Source organism: Lissotriton helveticus, chromosome 6 (assembly GCF_964261635.1).
Source record: "Lissotriton helveticus chromosome 6, aLisHel1.1, whole genome shotgun sequence".
Taxonomy (NCBI): domain Eukaryota; kingdom Metazoa; phylum Chordata; class Amphibia; order Caudata; family Salamandridae; genus Lissotriton; species Lissotriton helveticus.
The window spans coordinates 516,422,005-516,447,991 of NC_136067.1; the positions used below are offsets into that span (position 1 = coordinate 516,422,005).

At 42.9% G+C, this 25,987-nt stretch overlaps 1 protein-coding gene across 1 annotated transcript in view; it reads right to left on the reverse strand.

Annotated features, from left to right (window-relative positions):
* The window catches only part of COL21A1 (collagen type XXI alpha 1 chain), a 388,231-nt gene that overhangs the window by 103,835 nt on the left and 258,409 nt on the right, over positions 1-25,987 (reverse strand). The window contains exons 13-19 of the mRNA XM_078646805.1: positions 16,772-16,825; positions 13,392-13,445; positions 12,158-12,202; positions 12,017-12,070; positions 3,393-3,446; positions 3,240-3,293; positions 94-165 (exon numbers count right to left, since the gene is read on the reverse strand). Of these exons, the coding sequence (XP_078502931.1) occupies positions 94-165; positions 3,240-3,293; positions 3,393-3,446; positions 12,017-12,070; positions 12,158-12,202; positions 13,392-13,445; positions 16,772-16,825 (387 nt within the window). The remainder of the gene's footprint in view (positions 1-93; positions 166-3,239; positions 3,294-3,392; positions 3,447-12,016; positions 12,071-12,157; positions 12,203-13,391; positions 13,446-16,771; positions 16,826-25,987) is intronic.

Genomic DNA, 25,987 nt, shown 5'->3' on the forward strand with positions numbered 1-25,987 from the left:
GAAGAAATTGTTATTTTATTGCTCTTAGTATTCATAGAGCTGTTTCTATCCAATACTGCATGTCACAGTGAAATAAATGGAGAACATACTTACTGCAGCTCCAGGTGGGCCGATGAAGCCAGGTCTGCCAGGGTTTCCAGCTTCACCTTTTTGTCCTTGAGCTCCCTAGCCAGAAGACATGAAGAAATTCGAAAAACGAAATCAATGTATTTGGGTTTACATTATTGCATTAACTGTAATCTCCTTTCTCTGAATATCAGAAATTCATTTGTTAAAATACAACGCTAACATTGTGTTTAGTTTAAAAACTTTGAGTGTGATTCAAAACGATTTTTGCTACTATGGATCTGCCTTTAAATGTTATTCGAGTAGTACTCATCCCTACCAATGGAAAGGAATCTTTATTGCAACCACTAGAGTTTATATCAGGTGGCTCTAGATTTGCATCAATACCAGCTGCTATATCATTAAAATATTCATGACAGACCAGCGTAAATTGAGAACAAGAATTGGTGTACATCTTCACAGGGATTCCATTTCGAATAATGCTACATTGAGGATAATTGTTGAGCTTCACCTTGCCTAGAGATTGTTTTACTTTAAAAGCAATTGTGTTTACTTCTAAATTATCCTCTTCCAATATATTAATCCAGGCATAAGCTACATTACTTATAAAAAAAGCTTTCTGAATTACGGTATACAACCAGCACTGAAAGCACTCGAATGGATTCTAGTAGAAAGAAGAATAAAATGCATATTAATTGAAAACGTTAATTACTTTTTTGCGTTCACACGAAAAACTCATGCCCAGGGCATTTCTACCTTAACAGACAATAAGCATGCAAAACAAGGCAGCAGGGAGGAAGGACACTAATGCGCTTATTATATGTGCCGCACTTGAACCAGGCAGTAAAAAACACAGGAAAAGACCATTCAATTTGGAGTTTGCTCATGAATTCAACATTGCTGCAGCACTATCAAAGACCATATGTGTACAAGGTGGAAATGATGGAACAACTTGAACATCCAGCAGAGGAGTGAAAAAAGGCACAAAGTTAACTGGATCCTGAAAATGTTTCCATTCAAAATAGTGTTCCTGTTGTCAGAAGCTCCGTGTGAGTACTCCTTTACTTCCACCAATAGGCAAGATCCTATCTTTATCCAGCATTCTCACTTGCACTTGTGAGAATGCGTTCAACTTTACTGCGGCACTTGGGCACAGGTGTCTTTGGGACGGGGAGATGGGCCTGTGCCCCAGCTCTGCTTGTCCTGGTCACACCCATTGGCTCCACCACCACAGCTGCTGAATTCGCCAGGAGGAGATACAGGATAAAACAGGCACTGCACGATTTACACTGTATATTTCGCTGAAAAGCAGCGTTTTTTTGCTTTGCATTTTTAATCTGAGTTTGTAGGCATGTCTTTATATATTTATGTATACACACAAACCTTTAATGTCAGATTTAAAAAATGTAAGCAAACATGAAAACCAGGGCTGGACTGGCCATAGCGGTCACCGGGCAACCCCCCGGTGTGCCACACGGATGGGGGCCGGTTTCGGGCCCCTGGGGGCCGTGTTTGTTACAGGGCCGTTTTTGCAGCTGCAAAATCGGCCCTGTACCAAAATCGGCCGAAAACCGGCCCTGGCAAAGAGCTCGGCAGCACCTCCAACCCCCCCCCCCCGAGTGGGGAGGGGTAGGGGGGTGGGGGGCTGGTCAAGCACTTTGCCAGGGCCGGTTGTGGTTCCCAGTCTGGCCCTGATGAAAACACCCACACACTGACACCCACATTCTTTACGACTACCCTTTCAAGACAGCCCCACAAGTTTATTTTTCCTGTGGACCAATGTTTGAATGTGAGCCCCCTAAAATTCAGTTTGGCGACATCACTGTTGAACAACTGAGTGAGACAACTTGAATCCATGGACCAGCTGTGGTGCTTTGCACATCTGACTGACGGTCTGAGAGCTCAGAGCACTGAAGCAACCACGGGGGCAGGCTGCGCTTTACAAAGCTGCAAATAAGGATTTCTCACTATATCTTCACAATACAAAAAGTGTTCTTGGAAGTCTATTGTGAAATGAGTTCAGAGTGAGAGGAATTTAATCTCCAGATCTGAACTGTACAAGTCTTTTACCCATACTCCAATTTCACTTTGTTTAGCGCCTGGCACTCATCAGCATGTTGGCACCGAAAATGCCCCATTATGCCTGGCTCCCTCCGGCACATGGCAAAATTAAAAGTGCCCGCCAAGCCTGCTTCAGACCTGCTTATTAAGTCGCGCATTCAAGACCTCTTGCATATAATTTAGTCTATATGTATATGTGTATGTACTTTGTGGGCTCTGGAGATCAGCCCTAGGCCTTGTCTGCTTCCGCTTAGGGACTTTTTTTCTGTTCAACTGCCTCCTTTTCACTGTCTTGATAGAAAACAACCAGTAGAGGTCAGTAAAATACCAGAATTGCTTTCTGCTTAGGGACCTTTTAGTCTGGCAACTGCCTCTAATTAACTAAAATCACTTTAGCATGCTCTAGATTGTCCATAGAAATGGTCTTCCACAAGCACGCGTAGACAATAATATTTTTCTCAAATCTTGTAGTTTCAGTGATATGACCACTGAAGGCCCTGATTTTATATAAACAGAGCTTTGGATTATACCATTTCCCGCTGAAAGTCAATATTATTCTCTCCATGTGTTCCCATACCTGGTATGTCAAGCAGTTTGGTGCTTACTTTCCCTCCATGTTAATGAATACAGTAGATTTTTCAGCACCCAGGCTAATGTGCTGCATAGCTAAATACATATAAGGTCCCAAAGGCAAGACCAATTGCTTTGTTTTCATTCCTCTTTTTGTTTTACCTTAAGAATAATTTTGTCAGTCAGGTTTTTGCAAAAAAGTTTTCATTCGAGCAATTCTTTAAAAGTATTTAAGAGCGCAGACAAGACTTAATAATTGGAGATAACTGAGTTTGTAGTGACCCTTTATACATGTTATATTTATATGCCCATAAGATGTCGATTATCTGAATGTTACAGAATAATGCCATGCATCAAAGCTTTCACATTTGTAACAGGTTCTTTTTTGTCAAAGCACTGCGATGTACACATAATATAGAACCCGAATCACCCGGTTCTCTGTCTAATTATATTCAGTGAACTCTGTACCCTTTTAACTGGTTTGATAAGCAATACTGTCTTGTGCTCCTGCTGAGTTTGGCCCTATATAAACACACACTCACCTGCCTTCCCCTGGGCCCCTCAGGTCCTGGCTGCCCGGACAGCCCCTTCTCGCCCTTAATGAGACCAAAAGGAACAGGATGTTATTCCAGCCAGATTGCTTAAAGGGGTTGTACTTTATTGTCCATTTAACTGAAATGTGAAATTTATGTTACCTTTGTCCCAATGTAGCCTCGCCGGCCCTCTTGTCCCTGACGTCCTTGATATGCCTTTAAAAATAACCAAAATAAGAGATGTTAGTGTCACAAGCTGACTTCAAGACCCCTCAGCTTGGCTAAAGCAGTTATTTTTAGGTTGATCATGCCTTGCTTGTACCCTGTTTCTGGACTTAAGTGTCCACTGAGACGCGGAAGTGCTGGCAAGATGCATCTTGTTGAGCCCCCCTGAGCAGCGCGCTCCTTGCAGTGCTCCCGCTTTGTGACTTCCAGTCTGACACTGCCTACATTGACCCCTCAAGCTGACCCCAAAGCTGGGACCTCCTGCTACCATTCTAACATTTTGCTGTCTCTAATCATGTAGTGAAATCAGCTCCATCTGTCAGAGTGGAACTCAGACATGGGTACCATGTTTTCACAATTATAATGTATCAGTGGGGCCGACAGTACTCCAATAACTGTGAATTGGGTCGTGTTCCTTCACTTGTGAAATGTAAGCGATTGTATTAGTTTCAAGATTGGACCATACTGTAGATCGTATTTCCAGATCTCAGTTCCTGCCCCATCAGTTCACACATTGCCCCCTCTTCACCCTGCCACTCCTGCTCACCAGTGATAGCATTCACAAGCTTAATACAAGCACACGCTCATGCACACACACTTATACAAACACACTAGAATCTCCCATGTACATTCACATTTTTACAACCCACTTGTTTTAAAACAGCTTGTTCTGCTGCTGCCCCTGTTATAATTGATTTACATGTTCGTGAAGCATGGTTAAATAGTTCCTCCATACACTATTTACAAGTCAAAATAAAAGGAATTGTAAATGCTTGTTTTCGTGCATGATGTGAACTAAATATCTTCACTTCCATAAAATAGACAAACAGGATTATGTTTAGTATTACATGTGGAACAAACAGTGAGAGTGTTGGAAATGTACTAGACCACTTTATAAACATTCAAAATATAGCATCCCTCTGATTCTATCATGTGTAGTGACTCATTCAGGAAGTCTCGACTTTATCACCAGCATTTACAGATTTACATTACCTTTAGAGGTTTTCAGCCCCTATTTTAAATTATAAAAACAAAACTACATGCTTCTGACCTGCTGGTGTCCCTAGCATCTAGCCTACTTTCAATGATTAAGAGAGCAACTTACATCCCCATATTCCTCTTTCTGACAAATTGCCTTTCAATCAAAGCAATATGGATGTAATTACAGCGAGATCTCACAAGCACACCCAATCTCACATATCCAAACATATCCAAACATTGTTGTAGGGAGCAATCAACTTCGCTTGTGCTTCAGTTCAGAAGCTCCCTGGGAACCCGCCTGTTACTAGTAAGAAACTGAAATTGTCAAATACCCTTTTTTATTCAACATCATTTTTTTCCCAAAGAAATATAAACGCTATTGCTATGAGATTTTGCATACACATGAAATAGTGCAATTGTAAACAATCACTATTTCAAAGAGACATGGTAGAGAAAGCTGCAATGAGCTTGTAAGGTCAGAAACCTTGTGGCCAACAATGAATGGTATATATATATATATATATATATATATATATATATATATATATATATATATAATCCAAAGAGACGATCCTGAACCTCCAGCCAGTGGCGAACAGAGACCAGTGAATCCCAAAGTTGAGGCAAGACAGTTTATTTCAAGCACCAATCTTCAAAAGCATACAGCGGACTGACGCGTTTCGGGCAGATGCCCTTGATCACATTGAAATGCATTTTTAAAAGCCTGATTTTTATACGTTGTGAGATACACCATGTGATTAATAGAAGTAAACAAAATACTGCAGGGCCAACTGGAATACTTCATATAAATGTTAAAAACAATTAAGTTCTATTGCACGGTTATTGCAAAATGGTTCCACATTTTGTCAAATTGATAAATACATCTCAAAATAGCAAATGATACCTGCATAAATGCGTTATGTCCGTGGACTACGATTGACTCAAAAATTACTGTATACGTTGGTCAGAGAACATTGAAATTTAGCAGCATAGATATAATGTGCAAATCACTGCATTATGTAAACAATTTATGCAAAGTGCAAAGTGCAAAATGGACCGGCATGTGTTAAAAGTACCAAATAAATACTTAAAAATCACATTGAAATATCAAAATTTCTAAAAGCCGTTCTTTCCATTATCTGAAATGTGCAAAATATCGCAATGTAAACCATCATTGTATGTTATGTCTCTGGTTTGAAGCCACAAACTATGATATGTTACTGAGTCAATCTGTGTATGCACTAATTGCTTGGGGACATCTCATGTAGATGGCAACCCCATCATGTTTACCAACCCGAACAAGAAATAGAAGGACCCCAAGATGTTAAAGATAAAGCTGTACCGTGGAACCAAAAATAATGATATTCTAGAAGATAATTCCCATAGACCCTGTCAATGTAAAATGTGCCCCTACAGTTGGATTTAATAAACCAAATCTGTATTACCATATGAAAATAAAGTAAATGTGTATGTGTCCATCCCTAGGTGTAATTCCAAACAAAAATTGTTTTCCTTTGCAAATTACAAACAAATAATGAAAAAAGCAGCATAGATCATTTCAATTAGTAATGTCAATTCATAGTGCGACATCAGATGTTAAAGGCATAAAATCAAGGAGAGACATCACCACAGCATATACTTCGAAATCAATATGTCGTATCAGATAACTTCCCTTCCATATTCTCTATAGAGCCCTATAAGAAATGGTACAAATCTTCTGTCGTGTTAAGCCCGTTAGGGACCTTACTGTCCAGTTCTAATATAGTTTTTGATTCCAGTTGGCGTAATCTTTTATCCCTGTCACCGCCTCTGCGCATTTTTGGCACTGAGGTGAGTACATAATATGAAAGACATTTGAGATTGTTACCATGTACACTTTTAAAATGTCTTGCGACAGGGTAAGAACTGTCATTATTGACAATTGCCCGGAGATGCTGCAATATTCTGGCGTGCACCTGTAGCCTGGTACTCCCAACATATCTCAGGCCACAGGTGCACCCCAGGACGTATACAGCATACTCCGTCTTGCAATTGTAATTGTCCCTGATGGGCACAGGAATGGTACTGAAGGGGGTGCTGTAATGAGTCATGTTAATGCCGAACTTGCAAGCTCTGCAGCTCGAACATTTGTAAAACCCCGGCCGGGGTTTGAACCAAGATGTACTTTTAGGGAGCTCAGGAAAAGAGCTGGATACTAGGGTCCGCATGGAAGGACCTCTACGAAATGAAACAATGGGATTGTTGGGAAGCTGGGATGCCAACACTCCGTCTGTTTTTAGAATGGGCCAACTCTTGGTTAGGATAGCCCTGATCTTTCTTTCCTGGCAACTGAATGCTGTAATGAACCTGATGTTACATTCAGCTGACTCTGTGTTGCTATGCTTTGTGGGGGACTTTTTGAGAAACAGCGATTCTCTAGACTTTTGTTTTGTTTTGTTTATCGCCATATTGAGGATTTTATCATTGTATCCTCTGGCTTTAAATCTAGTCACTGCATCAACAGTGCATTTCTCAAATTCCTCCTCATCACTACAGATGCGTTTTAGACAAAGTAGTTCGCCATAGGGTATATTATCTATGATGTGACGTGGGTGGGAACTGCTTGCATGTAGCGTTGAGTTCCCAGCTGTTTCCTTTCTGTGGAGGGTAGTTGATAATTTATTGTTACTGGCCGAGACTCTAACATCTAAAAAATCTACAAAGTCTTTACTGATGTTTGATGTAAACTTCAAATTTACAGAATTAATGTTAAGACTTGTGATGAATGATCTGGCACTCTCTTCATCCCCTCTCCAAATTAAAAACACATTGTCTATAAAACGAACCCATAAAGTAACATGCTCCAAAAATGTTTGGAAATGCTCCCCCATGAGGACCCACCTCTCCCACCAGCCTACGTGCAAGCACGCATAGCTGGGGGAAAAGCAGGCCCCCATGGCCACACCTCTCTTCTGTAGGTAAACATCCTTACCAAAGACAAAGTAGTTGTGATGGAGACACCACGTAACAAATTCTAAAATCATCTTATTATGGTTGTAACAATGGAGAGGTCGTGTGCCCAAAAAGTATTCTAAAGCCCTTAGACCTGCTTGGTGTTCTATGCTTGTATAAAGAGCTTCTATATCCAAAGTTATAAGAAGCAAATTTGTTGACCATGGAATGTCCTTGATTTTTGATAAAAAATCACCAGTGTCTTTGATAAATGTAGGTAGCTTTATCACCAGTTCCTGTAGGAAATAGTCAATGAATTGCGCCAAGTGTTCTCCCATACTCCCAATGGCAGAGATTTTTGGTCTGCCCGGCGTTGGTAGTACACCCTTATGTACTTTGGGTATTAAATAAAACCTGGGCATGATGGGTTGCTCGACGTTTAGGAATTTGAATTCCTGCATGGATATTAGTCCGTCTCTTTTGAATTTGTATAGCATCTTCTTGAGGGAATCTCTTGCCTGCTCATACTGTTTTATACTTGAAATCTGATAGCAGGTGACATCCGATAATTGTCTGTTTGCCTCCATAATATATTCTGCTTGAGGCCAAATCACTATATTGCCCCCTTTGTCAGAGCTACACACAATGTTCTTGTGGTCATTCCTAAGTTTTGAGACAAGGGCCCAATATTGCTTTTCTTTAATACTTTTTATCCTTTTCCGATGTTTCACTTGGTGGTAAAGCTTTTTCAAATCAGATGTGACCACTTCATGAAAGGAGTCAATGGAGTCCTTTGGCATCATCGGCATGAAGTTTGACCCAGGTTTGAATGGACTCATGCCTGAACCAGATTGTGGGATGTCAGCTGCCACGAGTTCTTGTTGTGTGGTCAGGTTGTAATCATTGTGGCTGTTGTCATTGCCCAGTTGTTGCAAAGTTAGTAAAGTTCTGGTATCCCTAGCTCGAAGGGCGCTGGTGGACGGTTCCGTAGTTGTTACTCCACTATTTTCGAGACCATCCTTAATGTTAAAGAATTTGCGCAGCTTTAATTTGCGTATATACTTGAAAATGTCTATTCTGGTAGAAGCATAATTAAAATCTGTCAATGGACAATGCGATAATCCTAGGCTGAGTAGTTGTTCTTCAGCTGCAGTTAGGGTCAGAGTTGAAAGATTGACGATTGTTTTGTCTTCTAATTCTTTTTGCGCCAGTATTGTTTTTTTTGTTGTTGTTTCCACTTGTGTTTGCGCCGGCGCTCCTTGCGTCTTCTGTTAATTCTGGCCCTTTTGATTGCTGTTGCTGACGACGATTCAAAGGGCGCAGAGTTTGAAGGCGCGCGCTCACTAAAAAATCCACCTCTTGGCCCAGGTTGGGCACCATTTGCGGGCCTTCAGTGCCCATATTAGTTGAACTGCTATCATCAGAATATATGCTACTGTTGACTGAATCTGTATCGCTGTTACCGGGGGCAGCTTCTGCAAGAGTATTTTGCTGATTGCCCACTGGACCAGTCGATTTGCTTGGGGGCACAAGTTTTTGACTCATTTTAATTTGTTTTGCACTTTCAAACTTACGTGCGAAAGTATAGATCTTTCCTTGCTCATAGTCATTTTTGTCACAAGCGAATTTATAGGCTTTGCGCGCTTTGATCTTTTCTTCATGATGCTTTAGTCGTTCAAGTATTGCTTTCCTGGAGGACGCTATCATGTCATTTGGTTCGAATTTTTGCAGCTCTGTATTAATTTCCTCCAGCTCCTTTAGCAATTCAACACGATCAATTTCCGCATACTCTATGAGTAACTTGACCAAATTAGCTGATGCATCCAAATTATGTTGGCCCCATCTTTTTAGCATTTCTGGATGAGGTTTTTCATAGCTCGGTGCCAGAAGAATTCGTAAACCTCGAGGGACACGCCCCTCCGCTATGTACATGGACAGAGATTTATGTTCCCACCATTTGGTGCATTCGCTGCGCATACACTTTTCCATGCGCTTTAAAAGTTGTTTGATTTGAGCTTCATTGGTTGATACATTTGTCTGAGCTCCCGATGTCATGGCTGTACCCCTGTTGGTCACTTGGGGTAGGTTACTAAATAGCTCCTTGGAGGCGGCCTCCCGCCCTCGCACTACGTCTTCCGACATACTGCCGCTGTTTGCTTTAAAGAAGATTGGATTTAAGGTGCGGTGCGATACGCACGTAATGCAAGGGGATATGTCAGATTGATTTCAATATCACCCTATTGTGCCGTTAGTCCTCCCTACCGCCTGAAGTTCAATAGCTGTTGCGCACGCCACTTACTTGCCGCTGCGTTTGTCAGCTGCTCACCATAGGTTTTACAGAGGTTATAGTTAGGAATTAACATTTAAAAAACCTTAGAAATTCACCAAAAAAAACATAGGTTTCAGGGACATTATAGTTAATTGAACATTTGACTCATATAAAATCAGAGAAATTCGTCTGTTATAGTTAGTTGAGCTAACTATAACTTGCGCTCCCACAATGCACTGCTGATGATGTCACTTATTACATCACTCATGACATAGTCAGTGACATCACTGATGACATCTCAAATGACATCACTCATGACATCACTCATGACATCATCCATGTGATAATCTGATGCACATACTGATGCTCTAACATAAACTTTGATACACCCATTCTTAAATGCAGACTACTATTTTTGAAACCGTACACACAAGAATGCCATATACTACATACCGCTCACTATTTCCTATGTGATGTCACTGACCTTGTCATGAATGATGTAATATGTGACATCATCAGCAGTGCATTGCAGGGGTGCGAGTTATAGTTAGCTGAACTAACTATAACGGGAGAATTTCTATGGTTTTGTACGAGTGAAATGTCCAACTAACTATAACGTCCCTGAAACCTATGTTTTTTTTCCAATGAATTTCAATGTTTTTTAAATGCTAATTTCTAACTATAACGTGCCTGAAACCCATGTTTTTTTCTGATATATATATATATATATATATATATATATATATATATATATATATATATATATATATATATCGGCATAACTTCAACTTCTCTTGAAAAAATTGGAGCACGGACCGCAATTGAGTGCAGATTTCTTGTTTTATTTAATTCAAACAAGCACTAGCAGCATTACGCGTTTCGGCTCCAGGGAGCCTTGATCACATGACGCGCTTTAACGGTACAAAGTCTGTTTTTATACACCTTTTTTCTATTTTTTGTTTTTTCTAAGTTCAAAATATAGCATAGACATAAACAACATATTGTCATTCAGGTTTGAATACCTTTTCAAATCATGTACCGTTACTTTATAGTTTTTTTGTTACATATAAATATATATGTGATCACTGTGATCAAGACCTGCGGTTGAGCTAATAAATCCTTAAATCATACATTGAGCGTGTGCGGACATTAAGTTCTTTCTTGGTGACTAAAATAAATATATATATATATATATATATATATATAATATATATATATATATATATATATATATATATATATATATATATATATATATATATATATATATATATATATATATACAAAAATGCAAGTTGCTCAAGAAGGGTTGCTGGTGGCCCCGTGGGAGGTGGCGTGAACGCCGGCAGAGCACGCCGGAAATTCGATCCAAACAACAACAAAAAGCAGTGAATCACGCTCTCAGGTTCCCAGAAACGACACACAAATATATATATATATTTTTTTTAAATGTAATGGCAATTCAAAGCAAGGCATGTTTAAGCCACATAAAGCACACACAGCTTTAACTAATATCTGAATCATCAAATAGAGCGTTGCATCAGCTGGCTCTCATTTCCTATTGAATATCTCCAATGGCGCCATCGGAATTATGAGCTCTACAGAAACACTACAGAAATCTTAACTTTCCCCTGGAGATTTTGGCAGTTCTCCAGGTGAAAATCTGGCCCAAAATGAGGAATTACTGTGTGGGTTGAACCCGGAATAACTTGTACCCACAACATTTCTTAGTGGACCTTCAGGGTCCAACTCATAATGTGCTGGATTTTCATCAGGAGTTACCAGTATCCTTTGTATTGGTACCCTTGTTGGTGGGGAAAATCTTGCCCAATTATCGAGCACTCATAACGATGGCCCTAGTGCCTAAGCAATAAAGACAGATTGATAGATAGATAGATTGATTTTCAATTCTAAGTCTAATTGGATCCTAATGGTATACTAGTGTTTTTATTGGATCTTACTAATGCCCTAATCTGGACTCCCCCAATGGAGAGCAGCCTGACTGTGGAATGAATTTGTAATGGATGGCATGTGAAATTTGTAAATTACATATCCCTAAGTTCTATTAAAGGCAACAAAGCCAAATGAAGCAGTTTTTTTTTTACGTACATTGTGGCTGCAAGTGTTGGAGAGAAAAGTACACAAAACCCAATTTAGACTGAACACTGACATTCCTCAGAATCGTAATCAATATTTTACAGTGTATGATACTGTGTCAGATTAGTACATCATGTGTAACAGTCGGCTGCAACCAAAGTGTCACAGTGAAGCCATAAGCAGGTCTAGACACCAGGCATAAGAGATTTTAGCTCAAGCCCAAAAGACCGTACACTACTTTATTTTTGGGATAGTTCATTCTATTAAGATGATCTTCTCTTACCTCAATGCCCAAGTCTCCATCTCGCCCGGAACGCCCAGGGTCTCCAACTATTCCCTGGTGGAGAATGACAAGCACAGCCAATGAGCATGCATAACATATAATCTATCATTTGTTTCACAAGTCCTTTTCTTTGTACTGTACCTTAGGACCTTCTGTCCCTGTCTTCCCTTTTGGGCCTGGAAAACCCTGCATCGGAAAAAGTGAACAGACAGTGACAAGAAATGGATTAGTGTTTGACAGGGGCACTCATTTGGGATAAAGCAAAGCAAAATCTGGTGAGATTAGGGGCAAGGGGGTGCATCCATGTTTACCTGTTTCCCTACATGCTATACTGCCAACCCATTAACACAGTAAAGATTTCCATTTGCTCTCCTCGTCTGAATGGAAGGCTTCTTCATCCCTGCACTGAGATGCTTTTTATTTCTTGATTAACTGAACAACTAAAATTACATAGATCCACTTGTGCTGATTTTACGCTAATATTTAAATAATGTCTGTTCATATGAATTAATACAATAACACGAAGAAAACAATGTTTCTCCTTTATAGTAACTGTATGCTTTATTCTCCAGTTTACCACTCAAGCCCTAATTATGAGGCTGGGTAAATTGTGATCCCTGCACAAATATGCTTGCACAGGAATCACAATTCTAAGTGTTGCTATGTTTGTCATAGCCAGTGCTTACCAGGTGCAAGTTGAGTTCACACAATTGTTACATTTCAACAAGTTAAACCCGCCGGAATGTACAGAGGAAAAGATGTACAAATTAGGGATACAATCAAAACTGTTGTATCAAAGCTTATCAGTTTGGATCGAATCCCACTGTTAGGATGTCTAGTGTACAGGCAGCCCTGCATCAAGGATTTATACTCTATGCTGATGAGTGCAAACCCAGACAACATAGCCGGGCCTGAAAGTGCTGGGGCAGACAAGCTTGAGAATTTGGATCCTTTGGACATGTATGTGCGCAACACCAGTGTAAATCACCATTTCAGGTGTGTTACAGGGTGTCCTTTGGACAACCTGGCACCCTTGAAATCGCTTCCTTATTTGCGATTCGCTAATTGCTAGCGAATCGCAAATAAGGAAGATGTAGAAATCGCTATTAATTCTACATGCATCCCGTTTTGCGAGTCTTTAATAGCGATTCCTTAATAATCGCTATTAAGGACTCGCAAAAGAGGAGCATGATGAATCTGGGGGTATATGCTTTAAATACATATTTAAAAAAAAATTCTAATGTTCCTTTCATATACATGTCTGGCCTAGGACTGAAAAAAGTGTTCCGTAACAGGTTTTCCATCATCTAATTCGAACCTAGCATTCAAACTGGAAAGGCAGTTATAGATGGAAGTCACAAAATAGGCAGCTTACTGGAAGTCCTTTATGGCCTGGCAATCCAAGTTCACCTGGATCTCCAACTATTCCCTGAGGAAAACACAAGACAATCAATTACATTATAAAATTTGTATCATCATTCATATGAAGTAAATTATAGGTATCATATACATCAAGAAAATAATATCATGGAGTCATTTTAATAATTTTAGTGGAATTTAGGTTCAAGGCAAAATATATTTCCAACTATCAGCCATCTTTTCTTGAGGAAATTCTTTGAATAGCCTACTATGATTAAAAAATAAGGTACTATTCACTTGAAACAACCAGGAATATATCTAACTAAAATTGCATACACAGAAAGAATCGTAAGAGCCAAAAAGAAAATGTATTCCTAATAAATTTATTGTCTAAGCATAAATCACCCAACAGGTATTTCCCAATATAAATCACATCAGCCGGGCCTTTTTAACAGTTCCAGTAGTCCAGTAAACCACTAGCATAATGAGAAAAGTAATCAGCATAGCACTGTGCTGCAATCGGTGTATCAGCAAACAAAGCTGCGGTAGAGCACTATGCTGATTACTCTTCTCATTTTACAACTGCTTTATGTTATGTTATGTTAACTTTATTTTGTATAGCGCAACGGCTACTCCAACGGAGTGTCCCGGCGCTTTATAGTGGCAACTCATAAAAAACATAACAAACACAGATATTCAGAAAGCAACTGGACAGAACGACTAGAGAGTAAAAAGTCAAGTTTTTAGGCCTCTCCTAAAAGACAACAGATTGGAAGTGCAACGTAGGGTCAGTGGCAGAGTGTTCCAGAGGTGGGGCGCCCGCAAACCAAAGGAACGTCCCCCAATCCGGGCCTTCCTGACTCTAGGCACCACAGCAAGAGACAGAGAATTAGAGCGCAATGCTCTGACAGGACGATAAAAAACAAGCCTGCGTTGGAGATATTTAGCTCCAAGACCAAAGAGCGCTTTATGAGCCAGGGTCAGTGCCTTGAAAATTATCCGCTTACGGATAGGCAGCCAATGAAGTGACTGTAAAAGACCAGACACTCTGGCTCGCCTATGAAGGCCAAAAATAGCACGTGCCGCGGAGTTCTGCACGACCTGTAATCGCTGCAGTAAATAATCCGGAAGACCCAAGTAAAGTGCGTTGGCGTAGTCCAATCTGGAGCCAATCAGAGCTTGCACCGTTATCTTCCTGTGCTCCTCAGAGAGCAAAGGAAGAAACTTCCGGAGCATCCTAAGGATGCCAAAACATGAGCCCGTGAGGCCAAGAATCTGAGATCTCATAGTCAGATTGTTGTCGATCTTAACTCCCAGGTTTTTGGCCACCTGGGATGCCTGAGCTGGGGGAAACATATCTGTCGGCCACCATGCATGCCAATCCGGATCCGCGGCACAGGCAAAAAACAACACCTCCGACTTGTCGGAGTTACATTTAAGGCTGTTCCGCTGGAACCAATTGAACACCACCCCGAGACAATCCCGAATGCTCCCTTCATCAAAATCCTCCCCTTTCCTACATGTGAAGAGAAGCTGGGTGTCATCGGCGTAGGAAACGATCTGGGCCCCATAGAACTCCGCCAGTGCCGCCAAGGGGGTCATAAAGATGTTAAAAAGAGTCGGGCTCAACACAGAACCCTGCGGAACTCCGACTCCCAATGGCGGCATCTCAGCAGAACCCGGGGGGACCCAGACCGTTTGTCGACGGCCAGCTAGAAAAGATGTAAACCAGCTGAGCACCGTCCCCCTCAGACCGATGTCATAAAGTCTGGCGAGGAGCCCCTCATGGGGGACGGTGTCGAAAGCCGCCGACAAATCGAGCATGATAAGCATGGCTTTGCCTCCAGAATCAAGAATCTCCCTAATAGCCTCAGACACTTCTAACAACGCCGTCTCGGTACTCAAATTGGGCCGGAAGCCAGATTTAGACGGGTGCAGCAAATTATTAGACTCCAGAAAAACGAAGAGCACACTATGGACGTGCTTTTCCGTAATTTTTGCCAACGCTGGAAGCAGCGATATAGGCCTATAATTGGCCGGCGCCTCAGGATCTAACCCCGGCTTCTTGAGAAGGGGGATCACCATGGCCCGCTTCCAGGCCTGCGGGACCATCCCTTCCCTCAAAGAGCGGTTCAGAAGTGGATTGAACAATGGGTTGACCACCTCGGCCATCTTCGCCAAAAATTTGGCCGGACAAGGGTCTAGCGGTGACCCAGATTTAAGGTTAGCTAAGACTGCCCATGATGTAGAAAGAGAAATGGGCGGGAAGACAGACAGAATCGAATCAGGAGTAGGCACAAAATCTAGCCCAACCCCACAGCTGGGACTGGACTACTGTTGTTAAATAGGCCCTGGTGAAGTGATTTTTATTGCAAAACACGAGTTGTTAAAATTATGTTTGGACAATAAATTTATTAGAAATATATTTTCTTTTTGCCCCTCGCAAATCTTTCTCCATATGAAATTTTGATACTGTGTTCCTGTGGTGGCAGCCAGGCACATCCTGAGGGAGCATCTGTTGCCAGTCTACGTGAATCTGCCCCAGTTGTAATTTTATAAATCTGTGGAAAATGTCACACTCGAATAGTTTAGTTAAAGAGTGTTACAGCTAAAAAGGGAGGAAACACACTAGACTCTTTCAAGGTCAGCTCATATAGGAATATTCACTATAAGTCCCCCAAAAACGCTTAGACAATGTTTCCTATATTTCCTCATGTCTAGAATTCTTCAAGCAAATTCGCCTAAAACAGCCATATTTCTTGGAAGAACAGTGGAAATCCAATCAAAGAGCATAAGGAAATGAGAAAATGGAGCAGTTCAACTCAAGACCATGGAAATACATTTTCCACATTGACAAGAACCTGAAATTGTATCCAAAAGTTTTTGAAAAGAAACATTTCATAATACCTAAATTAGAGCTCTGTATGACAGGGACACCTTCTGCTACCAAAGATAATAATCAGAAATACACAAACAAGACTTCCAATAGAATAATATTATCGGAAGAGGTTCCTTGAAGAAGCTTAGAAACAAAGGGCTTGGTTACAAGGCAAACTTAAAAAAATTAAACTAACAACATTACAGGCAGTCATTGCTGTCATTGGCGGTCCACACTCAACCATAATATAGTAACACTAATTCCTTTCATTTATCCCTGTTTTCTCCCTCTTTTCCATTCCCTCTGGGCATCTTTTGGTAGTGGATATTTTACAAAGTAGCATGTCCTATCTTCATACAGACTAACTCGATATGCGTGCATTTGTGTACAAAATTAACTGGTATTCATAGTTTATAATAGCATGGTATTAAACACGTAATTATATTTTTCATTGCCAGGAGCATTTCTGGCCGCAAATATGATGGCAAGTATTGTTCTACAGATATTCACAAACTTACCCTGAATCCATCTCTTCCAGGTGAGCCTTCAGCCCCAGGGAAGCCTTCATCACCCTGCAAGGAAGAGATATGGAGTTAGAGTGATCTTTTTCTGCTGCCTCCATAAAATATCAAACACAACAAGATAATAGACGGAGTGCTGAAACTTTTCAACCACCCACCCTCAGGCAAGAGATCTGGCTTGAAATTATCGCTGCCATATGCAAATCAGTCTTGGCCCTGCTCCTCATGGGATCATTGCAGTCTTAACGGCCAGGCCAGGTCCTCCCTGGACGGGAAACAAGCATGCTGGGACTGGTTTCTAGGTATCCCCCCTCATCCGCCAGGCTAGCTTGAATCCCATGACCCAGTGAGCAAGGGCCCCACCTCTGGGTATAACCTTGCCCACTTAGGGGAGCAGGGTCAAGACTGATTTGCATATGGCTGGGTTTAAACTGGAATGTCATGGCGTGAAAAAATACAATGGATTTAACCCAGATTTGTGAGTGGGGGTTAATGTATAATATGTTCAGCATTCCGTCCACCGTCTGTTCTTTTTGCATCCATAATATATCAAGTAAAAATGTAAGCAAACTTTGGCTTGTTGTGGACATAATAACATTACTTATACTACAACCGTAGAACCACATTTAGTAATTTCTGTCTCAAAATACAGCATGCTGTGAGTGCAGAGGTCCTGCCTAAGTGCTTCAACAGAGGGTTCATAGATGACTCTGAGTTTGGTGACTGCCAGATCTTCATATGGCAGAAGACTATTGATTCACTATGAGTTGCGAAAAATATCATACAAAGTGGCCCACAGCACAGACATGTGTGCCTCCTTCTAGTTTGCCCCGGGCACTTTGGTATTACAGAAGGGGCAGCAGTTGTTTGTGCAGCCCCCTTCTGTAATATGGATCAAGTAGTGCAAAATATGTGGCGGTGCTGTAAGAAAGGGATGTTCTATATTTTGCATGGGGCCACAGCTCAATGCAAATGAGGCAACTTTGCTTCGGCATATTACAGACACAGGTGTAGAAGCAAGACAGCTGTTAAAAGGCATTCAGGTTGTGTGCAACATATGAAACAATGCACAATCAGTGCATCCTCGAAATGACCATTGGGAGGAGGTCATAGGGCTTTCATACACTGTATCTGCCTGTGGAAGGGGGATCCCTAAGCCTCCCACCTTGAAGGGGTGGTCATTTCCAATGCATTTAGTCATAGGTGGACACTCAGCTCTAAACAGTTGATCTGAATTTCATTAATGTGCAGTCACCAGTGAAGCTACGGATTCGCATCTTCCCTTGAAAGAGCACATTTCTGTAGTCTTATGTAATGTTCCTGTATACACTTGGTGCACCTAGTTAAGCCTGCCTTGCTTCACAAACAAGAACAGTGCTCCCAAACTCTAATTTGGGTTCGTTAAACTAAGCGGACATAGTTATTTAGGTAAGTGCAGCAGCAATTGGTTTTGATACATCATTTTTTTAAAACAAACTTTACTAGGTTTATAAATCAAGACATTGGCAATTTACAAATCTTAGGTCTAGTCTCCCCTCCTGATATGCTTTACAATCATATAAATATAGGATCTTTAGCGTGTACCCATGACACTTTTAATGACAATATCACAGAATAATTGACCAGACCATCAAAAAAAAAATGTCTTCCTTGTCTCTGAGAAAAAATAGACATTGGTCAATGGGAATAATCTGTAGTACTTAGTAGTGCCCTTAAAATAGCTCTGCATCACTAGCCCTAACAAATCTAAACTAAAACATTCCCAAATTCTCTCTCCCACCCTCCCTCCAGGCATGTCACTTCCAGTGTTACACTGTACTATCAATAAACCTTCGCAGTGCTTAGTTGGTGGTCTCCAGTAACCAACCAATGCAGGCTTGTACAGGTTGCCACTCCAGGCTCACTTATCGTATATATATCTAATGTGGTCTTATGATTATGACTATGTGCTGTTAAGTGCCTACTCTGTTTCCGGCACTCCCGGATCGGTGTCATCCCCACTATAAGCGTCCGGGTCTTTCAATAATCCCACCAAGTGCTCCCACGCCCTAGCCGCCTCCAACGCCCTCTCACTCCCCATTCTCTTTGCTAACTGTAATCGAACTATCCCATCACATTCTGCCCATTTGATTAACTCTCTCTTCCATCGAGCTACGCCCGGGGCCCTACTCGCTTTCCAGTGCATCGTAATTTCCCTCTTGGCCAACACCAGCCCTGTTAGACCTGGCATCTTTGGCGTGGTTTCCCCCTATCTTTTTGCCTCTACCTCCTGTATTTTCGATGCTGTGCCTGATTTCGGTTTTGCTGGGTTAGATGCTTTGGGCACTTTGCCACTGCTGTTCAGTGTCAAAGTGCAAGTGCTCCCTGTGTAAATTGTTATTGTGATTGGTTATCCATGATTGGCATATTTGTATTACCAAGAAGTCCCTAGTAAAGTGCCCTGACAGTGCCAGGGCTGGTGATTCAAATGCTACTAGTGGGCCTGCAGCACTGATTGTGCCACCCACATGAGTAGCCCTAAAATGGTATCTCAGGCCTGCCACTGCAGTGCCTGTGTGCAGTCTGTGAACTGCGATGTCCTCCTGGTCAGTGTCCCCACTGACCAGACCTAACCCTTCCCTTTCTGTACACATTGGTCACCCATATGGAAGGCCCAAGGTACCCCCTTGGGCAGGGTGCAGTGTATGTGAAAGGTAGAGCATGTACTTGTGTAGGTGACATGCTCTGGTAGTGAATTACAGCCATTTTCGTTTTTCACTATGGTAAGGCTATCTTGCCCCATAGGCTATCATGGGGAATGCTGGCTACAGTGGCTACCAGCATATCTCCCAGAGGAGCAAGATAGGACATAAAAGCCTGGTATCCCTGATCTAAGAATTTAATAACACATCTTTTAGGAAAAGTGGTTTTTAAATCCTGTGTTTGAGAACAGCACTTTTAGAAAGTAGCTGCTCTCTTGTCTGACCTTTCTGTGTGCCTTGGCCTGTTTGTGATTTGACTGTCTGGTTTGAGAGTGACAGGGGCTGGGAGCCCCCAGGAGGCTGGCTGAGTCAGCCCTAGGCTGAATGAGTGCATCTGCATCTTGAGGGGTGGGAGGTGATAGCACCTGGGCCTGAATAGGGCTGTGCCTGCCTTCCACAATGCTGGCTCCTCCTCCTGCTGGGTGGCTGATGACCCTGCCCCTCACTCTGAAAGGAAAGGAGAAGCCAGGAAAACAAAGTGCTCAAGGAACACCCAGAACTGGTTCAGACCAGGCTCAGAGCCCTCCTGCACAAAGGGAACAAAGACTTTTAGGGGTATAAGTACAGGACCCCTGACTACAGAAAATTAGATCATCCTGGAATCAAGAAGGAACCTCAGTCAAGGAGAAAGCTGAGACTGAAGAAGGACAACTGTCCTGCTGTTGCTTTGCTGGACTGACCTGCAGTTGCTTTGCTGCCAAGGAGAGGGGAAGGACTTTGCTTTGTGCTGTGTCCCCTTGCTTGAAGGAATCTCCAAAGGCCTGAGAAGAGCTGGCTCCCTGTTAAGAAGTCCCAGGAACACAAGGACTTCACCCCCAGCTTCCCTGAACACTGCTGAGAGAGTTCTGTCCTTCCTAGAGTGCTTGGGCCAGTTGTGCTGCCTCTGGAAGTTGTACCTGTGTGGGGAAGCTGGAAACCAAGGATTTAAAGACTTTATGCAAGTTTTACCGCCTTGCTCGCTTGCGGAGCGCATCCGCGTCAGTGCGAGGAAATTCCCGCCGCTACGAAGGCTGAGATCATTGCAGCGCCTGTTGCCGCTGCCAGAGTTTTGCATCGCCTCCCGAGGGCCTCAGGAGTGACACATCGCTTGTTTTCCACCGCACAAGCTTCTGTTTTGGAACTTTGTCGCATTTAAAGGTACTGTTGGCTAAACGTGACGCAACTGTGAACTTTTCACGCAACTGTGGATTATTTTAACGCAACCTTAAGAACTCTTTTTCAACCATATTCTTCAACTGTGTATGTTGGATTTTTGTCATTTTGGGGAGGAAGGCCACTTGTATGGATTCCGATGCGTAGGTTCCGTAGGAAGTCTGTTCTCGCAAAGGCACGATGCGACGATCTCGTAGGGGCTGCGACGATCTCCGGGGCGACGATGCGCGGTCCAGCGGGGATCCTCTCTCTCGCAGCTCCTCGATGCGTTGATTCTGCGACGATGCTCGCAGCGACGTGATGCGGTCCGCAAGCAAGCGGTGCGGCGATCTCACCCAGCGACGACAGGCTCTGCGACGATACTCGCAGCGATGTTTGATTCCCCCGCACCGGTCTGGTGCGTCCCGCAAACGAAGGATGCGATGTCTCTGGCAGCGGCGTCAGGCGCTGCGACGATCTCGACCTCCGTAGCGGCGGGAAACTTCTCGCACTGTCGGGGATGCGCTCCGCAAGCAAGCGATGCGACACTTTTCAAGTTCAAAAGTCACTCAAGCTTAGTTTCAAGCTTCCCAGCTCAGGTACAACTTCCAGAGGCCCCACAACTGGATCAAGCACTCTAGGAAGGACAGAACTCTCTCAGCAGAGTTCAGGGAAGCTGGGGGTGAAGTCCTTTTGTTCCTGGGACTTCAAAACAGGGGGCCAGCTCTTCTCAGGCCCTTGGAGATTCCTTCAAGACAGGGGACACAGCTCAGCAGCAAAGTCCTTCCCCTCTCCTTGGCAGCAAAGCAACAGGTCAGTCCAGCAGAGCAACAGCAGGACAATCATCCTTCTTCAGTTTCAGCTTTCTCCTTGGCAGAGGTTCCTTCTTGATTTCCAGGATGATCTAATTTTCTGTTGTCAGGGGTCCTGTACTTATACCCCTAAAGTCTTTGTTCTCTCTGTGCATGTGGGCCCTGAGCCCGGTCTGAACCAGTTCTGGGTGTTTCCTGAGTACTTTTTTTGCTGGCTGCTTCTTTCCTTTCAGAGTGAGGGGCAGGGTCCTCAGCCGCCCAGCAGGGGGGTGGAGCCAGCATTGTGGAAGGCAGGCACAGCCCTATTCAGCCCAGGTGCTAACTCCTCCCACTGTGGTAAATAAATAAATAATACCCTATTTTTGACTAGACATATATCATAACAGATAGCTCAATAAATAAGAGTCAAGATTCGAGGTAGTAGGAGTTTTGCAGGTTTAATACAGCATGAGGACAGGAACAGGACAACCTGCATAGGAATAGGATGACAGGGCCCAGCAGCTGCTGGGGCTGGGTCTGGGATGAGCGCGCTAACTTTTAATAACAATACATGAGTATATATACATAGCGCAAACACATAGCATTACATTGCAGTAGGCGTAGCAGTGGGTGGAGCAGAAGGCGTGACGCGTAGCAGTCGCGAAAGATAAGAGTAAAAAGAAGGTGTAACTCAGACATGTGATGCAAACGTAACAGAATATGTCATGAATGGGCGGAAACATAGGAGGGGGCTACCTAAGGAGCCGGGACCTCTAACCTAATGGTGCGCGCAAACTGGTAATGACGTGTTACTAGGAGAAGCTGGGGGCTATGAACTCTGTGCTAGGAGCAGAGACTAAAGTCTGGAGGGTCGGAGCGACATGTACCTAGACCCTATCTGGTATCTGATGTTTAGAGAACATGTTGATATAAACTAGAAGTCATGAGGGGAAAAGCTAACTGACTCTAAGACTAGAGCATGCATTTATTCTACATATAGTGCGTGATGAAGAATATTAAATGACCATTAAATACAGTATTTCTCTTAACATGGAGACGCATAGGCTAGACAATGACGGAAACTATTGATGCAGTTCAGTAGCTTAGGAATGCAGAGAAGGAGGACTGAACTGATAACTGGAACTATAACATAGTCTTGGCAGACTCAGAGGCAGAGCCAAGCTGCACCGGGCACTGCGAGGCAGGAAGTAAGTGAAAGGTCGAGGATACAGGTGGGGGCTGTATCGCTCCTCAGCGAGGCTTCAGGAGACAGGAGCTGAATCTGATGTCCGGGCCCTTTTGAGGCCTAGAAACGGGGACTTTATAATAGAATAACGTGCACACTGAGAAACGTGGCAACGTAACTTTACATAGGCCTGATATTCGTAGTATTCACGAGGACTGGAAACTAGCATACTCGAGGTGGACACAACTGTAATTGCGTCATTAATCGGACATGGGGAATAACATATGCATATTGGTCATGCACACATAACATATGATGGATGACACGTAGGGACACAGAACATGACAAAATTTACTTTTCCACATTCCCTCCTTGTCACTACGTTTCCATCAGGAAACATCAATACTCATGATACCATCTATCATTTCATACAGTACCATTTGTTCATCTCGAATTGTCTTGGAACGGGATTTAGAACGGGGCTTGGGACTAGGAATACAAGAGGTAGCACAAATGCCGCAAATCGCAGGGCCACATTGTATACAGAGACAGCAGCTGAATATGATCGCTACTGCGATACCTAGAAAGGACAGGACTTTCCATCCCCAGGCGGAAATTATATTCCAGAACCAACCGGACCATGTCCAGGTGCCTGGATCTTGGTGTAATAGATGGGCAATTTTATGAAGTCTGGTTATAGCTGAATAAACAGACGGCGCGTTATTTGGAATAAAAATGCAACAACTGGATCCGAGGACTCTACAGGCCCCGCCCCTATCGGCCAGTATGACGTCAAGGACGAGACGATTCTGGAGCACAACAATTCTCATAAAGGATTGCTCTTCGGTTAAGTTACCTAGAGCGGAGGCAGTCTCATCTACTACAGCTTCAAGGGTTCTTGTTAACCTACGAATTAGCTTACTATTTACAACTGTGCCTAAATAAGGGAACACACCTTTATCAATATCAATGAATTGCTCTGCAGCAGTTTCAGTATAATCGACAATCGGGAGGTTTCTCTTGTGTCTAGTATGTACTAGGTAGGAATTCCTATGGTAGTCAGGTGGGGCTAGGAAAACAGGTGGCAGTAGGAAGGCAATGTAACAGGTTCCCTCCCAATCGAGGGGCAGACGAACATATGCAGTTTGACCACAAACAAAATAAGAATGACGTGAAGCTTTAAAAATAGATTTCCCACTGTCACTATACTGGATAATAGTAGTACAATCACTATGTCCTACGTGTACAGAACCATTATTTCGGACACATAATTCGCCTTTGACTGGTAATACTGAAATAGCAGGTGAGTCTGGAGTAGTATCAGACTGAACATTCAGGACCATGAAATTCGAAGAATAGTTACCTAAATTATACACTTCATTTTCTAGATCTAAACCTGTTCTGTGGGGGAAACCTTGCTTGTCTGGGAAACATGTGCTGTTAAGAAAAGACATATCTGTTAAGGATGACGTTAACGTGGACCATGCTCCACATGAACCATTATGTGAAAAAGGATAAGGAAAAAGTGGCAGAACTCCCTTTGACGTCTGGAAAGGGGGGAGTCGACCACACACCCAACAATTAGTGGCATTGCTGGTCTGGTGTGAATAATGTAACATGCGGATAAATGTATTGTTACGCATAGCGAGGCGGTATGAATATTCGTGAGGAGGCAGATCACTAAACGTGTGCTCTATTGTAACATTAGAATGCTTATTTACATGAGGAACTGGAAAACACAGGAAAAATGCGTAACTAGTGCAGGAAATCATTATGCTGATGAATAATATGAAACTTAGAAAAACGATACATCGGTTTGAGTTTTGACTAACTCTCTCACTATGGGGGTCTATTTTATACATGTCAGAAACAGTCTAACCGTTTCACCTAGGGGAGGACTTAGACAATCAAACTGACTGACTTATTTTACTAGACCGGAGTTTTTGCTTGTACTCCTGCTGCGGAGTTTTCTCTAACAGGGAAGGGGTTGTGTCAATGTCATTTGCGGGACAGTCCTTAGGAACAATGTTTTGACAAGTCTTGATATCCTGGGAAATGTTTTTAAAGACCGGCTTTAATCCGTAGAATTTCTTGACGTGCGAAAGGTGCACCCAGCCGCGGCGTCCTTCCAATTTCACAGCTGTACGGGTGGTGAGGAGGACCTGACGGGGCTCCTTCCAACGTGGCTCCAGCGGACTTGATCTGTCGAAGTTACGGACGAGCACCATCGAACCTGGAACGATCTCATGCGGTGCCACCTCGGTATTGTCTGGAAATGCGGCGGCAACCTGTGAACGACATGAGTTGAGGGCAGACATCAAGGAAGCTAGGTAATCTGTCAGCATATTACATGAAACATCAGTAATACTTCGGGGTCTAGGAGTACCCCACATGTTAGGGGGGCGGCCGAAAACGACCTCATACGGGGACAGACCTGATCTGGAATGTGCGACCATGCGCATATAAAACAAAGCAACTGGCAGAGCTACTAGCCAGTCCACACCCTTGTCTTTACATATTTTAGCGATGCGGATTTTCAGGGTTTGATTATGTCTCTCGACTAGACCGGCTGCTTCAGGATGGCGTACACAATGAAACTTCCACTGGTACCCTAACAACAGGGAAACGTGCTTCATCAGTTCAGATGAGAATGGCTGACCGTTATCAGAATATACGACTCTAGGGAGTCCATATCGAGGGAAGAATTCACGAACCAACTGCTTGGCAGTGGTCGCGGCTGTGTAATCTGGGACTGGATATGCTTCTGTCCACCTGGACAAAGCGCATACAACTACAAGGACATACTTGAAACCTCGACATCGCTCCATCTGAATATAATCCATCTGGAGGACTTCAAAAGGGTGGTCAGGAGGCTGGAAACCACCTTGTTCCACCGGGACACTTTTACCTGGATTAAACTGACAACATATCATACAGGTACGGACTTTCTGCTTGGCTGCAGCTCGTAAATGCTTGTTGAACCAAATGTTCTGGATACTGTCTAACATTGCTTTTTCTCCTAAATGTGCTGGACTATGTGCGGTATTAATGATGACTTGAACCATAGAGTCGGGGAGAAACCATGTGGCTCTACCCTTTGTTAACCATCCTTGATCTGTCTGGACCCCTCCTTGTTCAGACCATTTCTTGATTTCATCGGGAGTAGCATGTAACTGGATATCTATGACATCTTGAGTAGGGTCTTTAACTGTCATACATGTAGTCGGATCTGGAGTATGTGTCTGTGTCGGATTAACTTGAATGTCTGGAGTCTGTGCTGTAAGCTTGGCTGTGCGATCTGCTAGATCATTACCTTGGGAAATAATGTCAGTGACTTTCGTATGTGCCTTGCATTTCATGATAG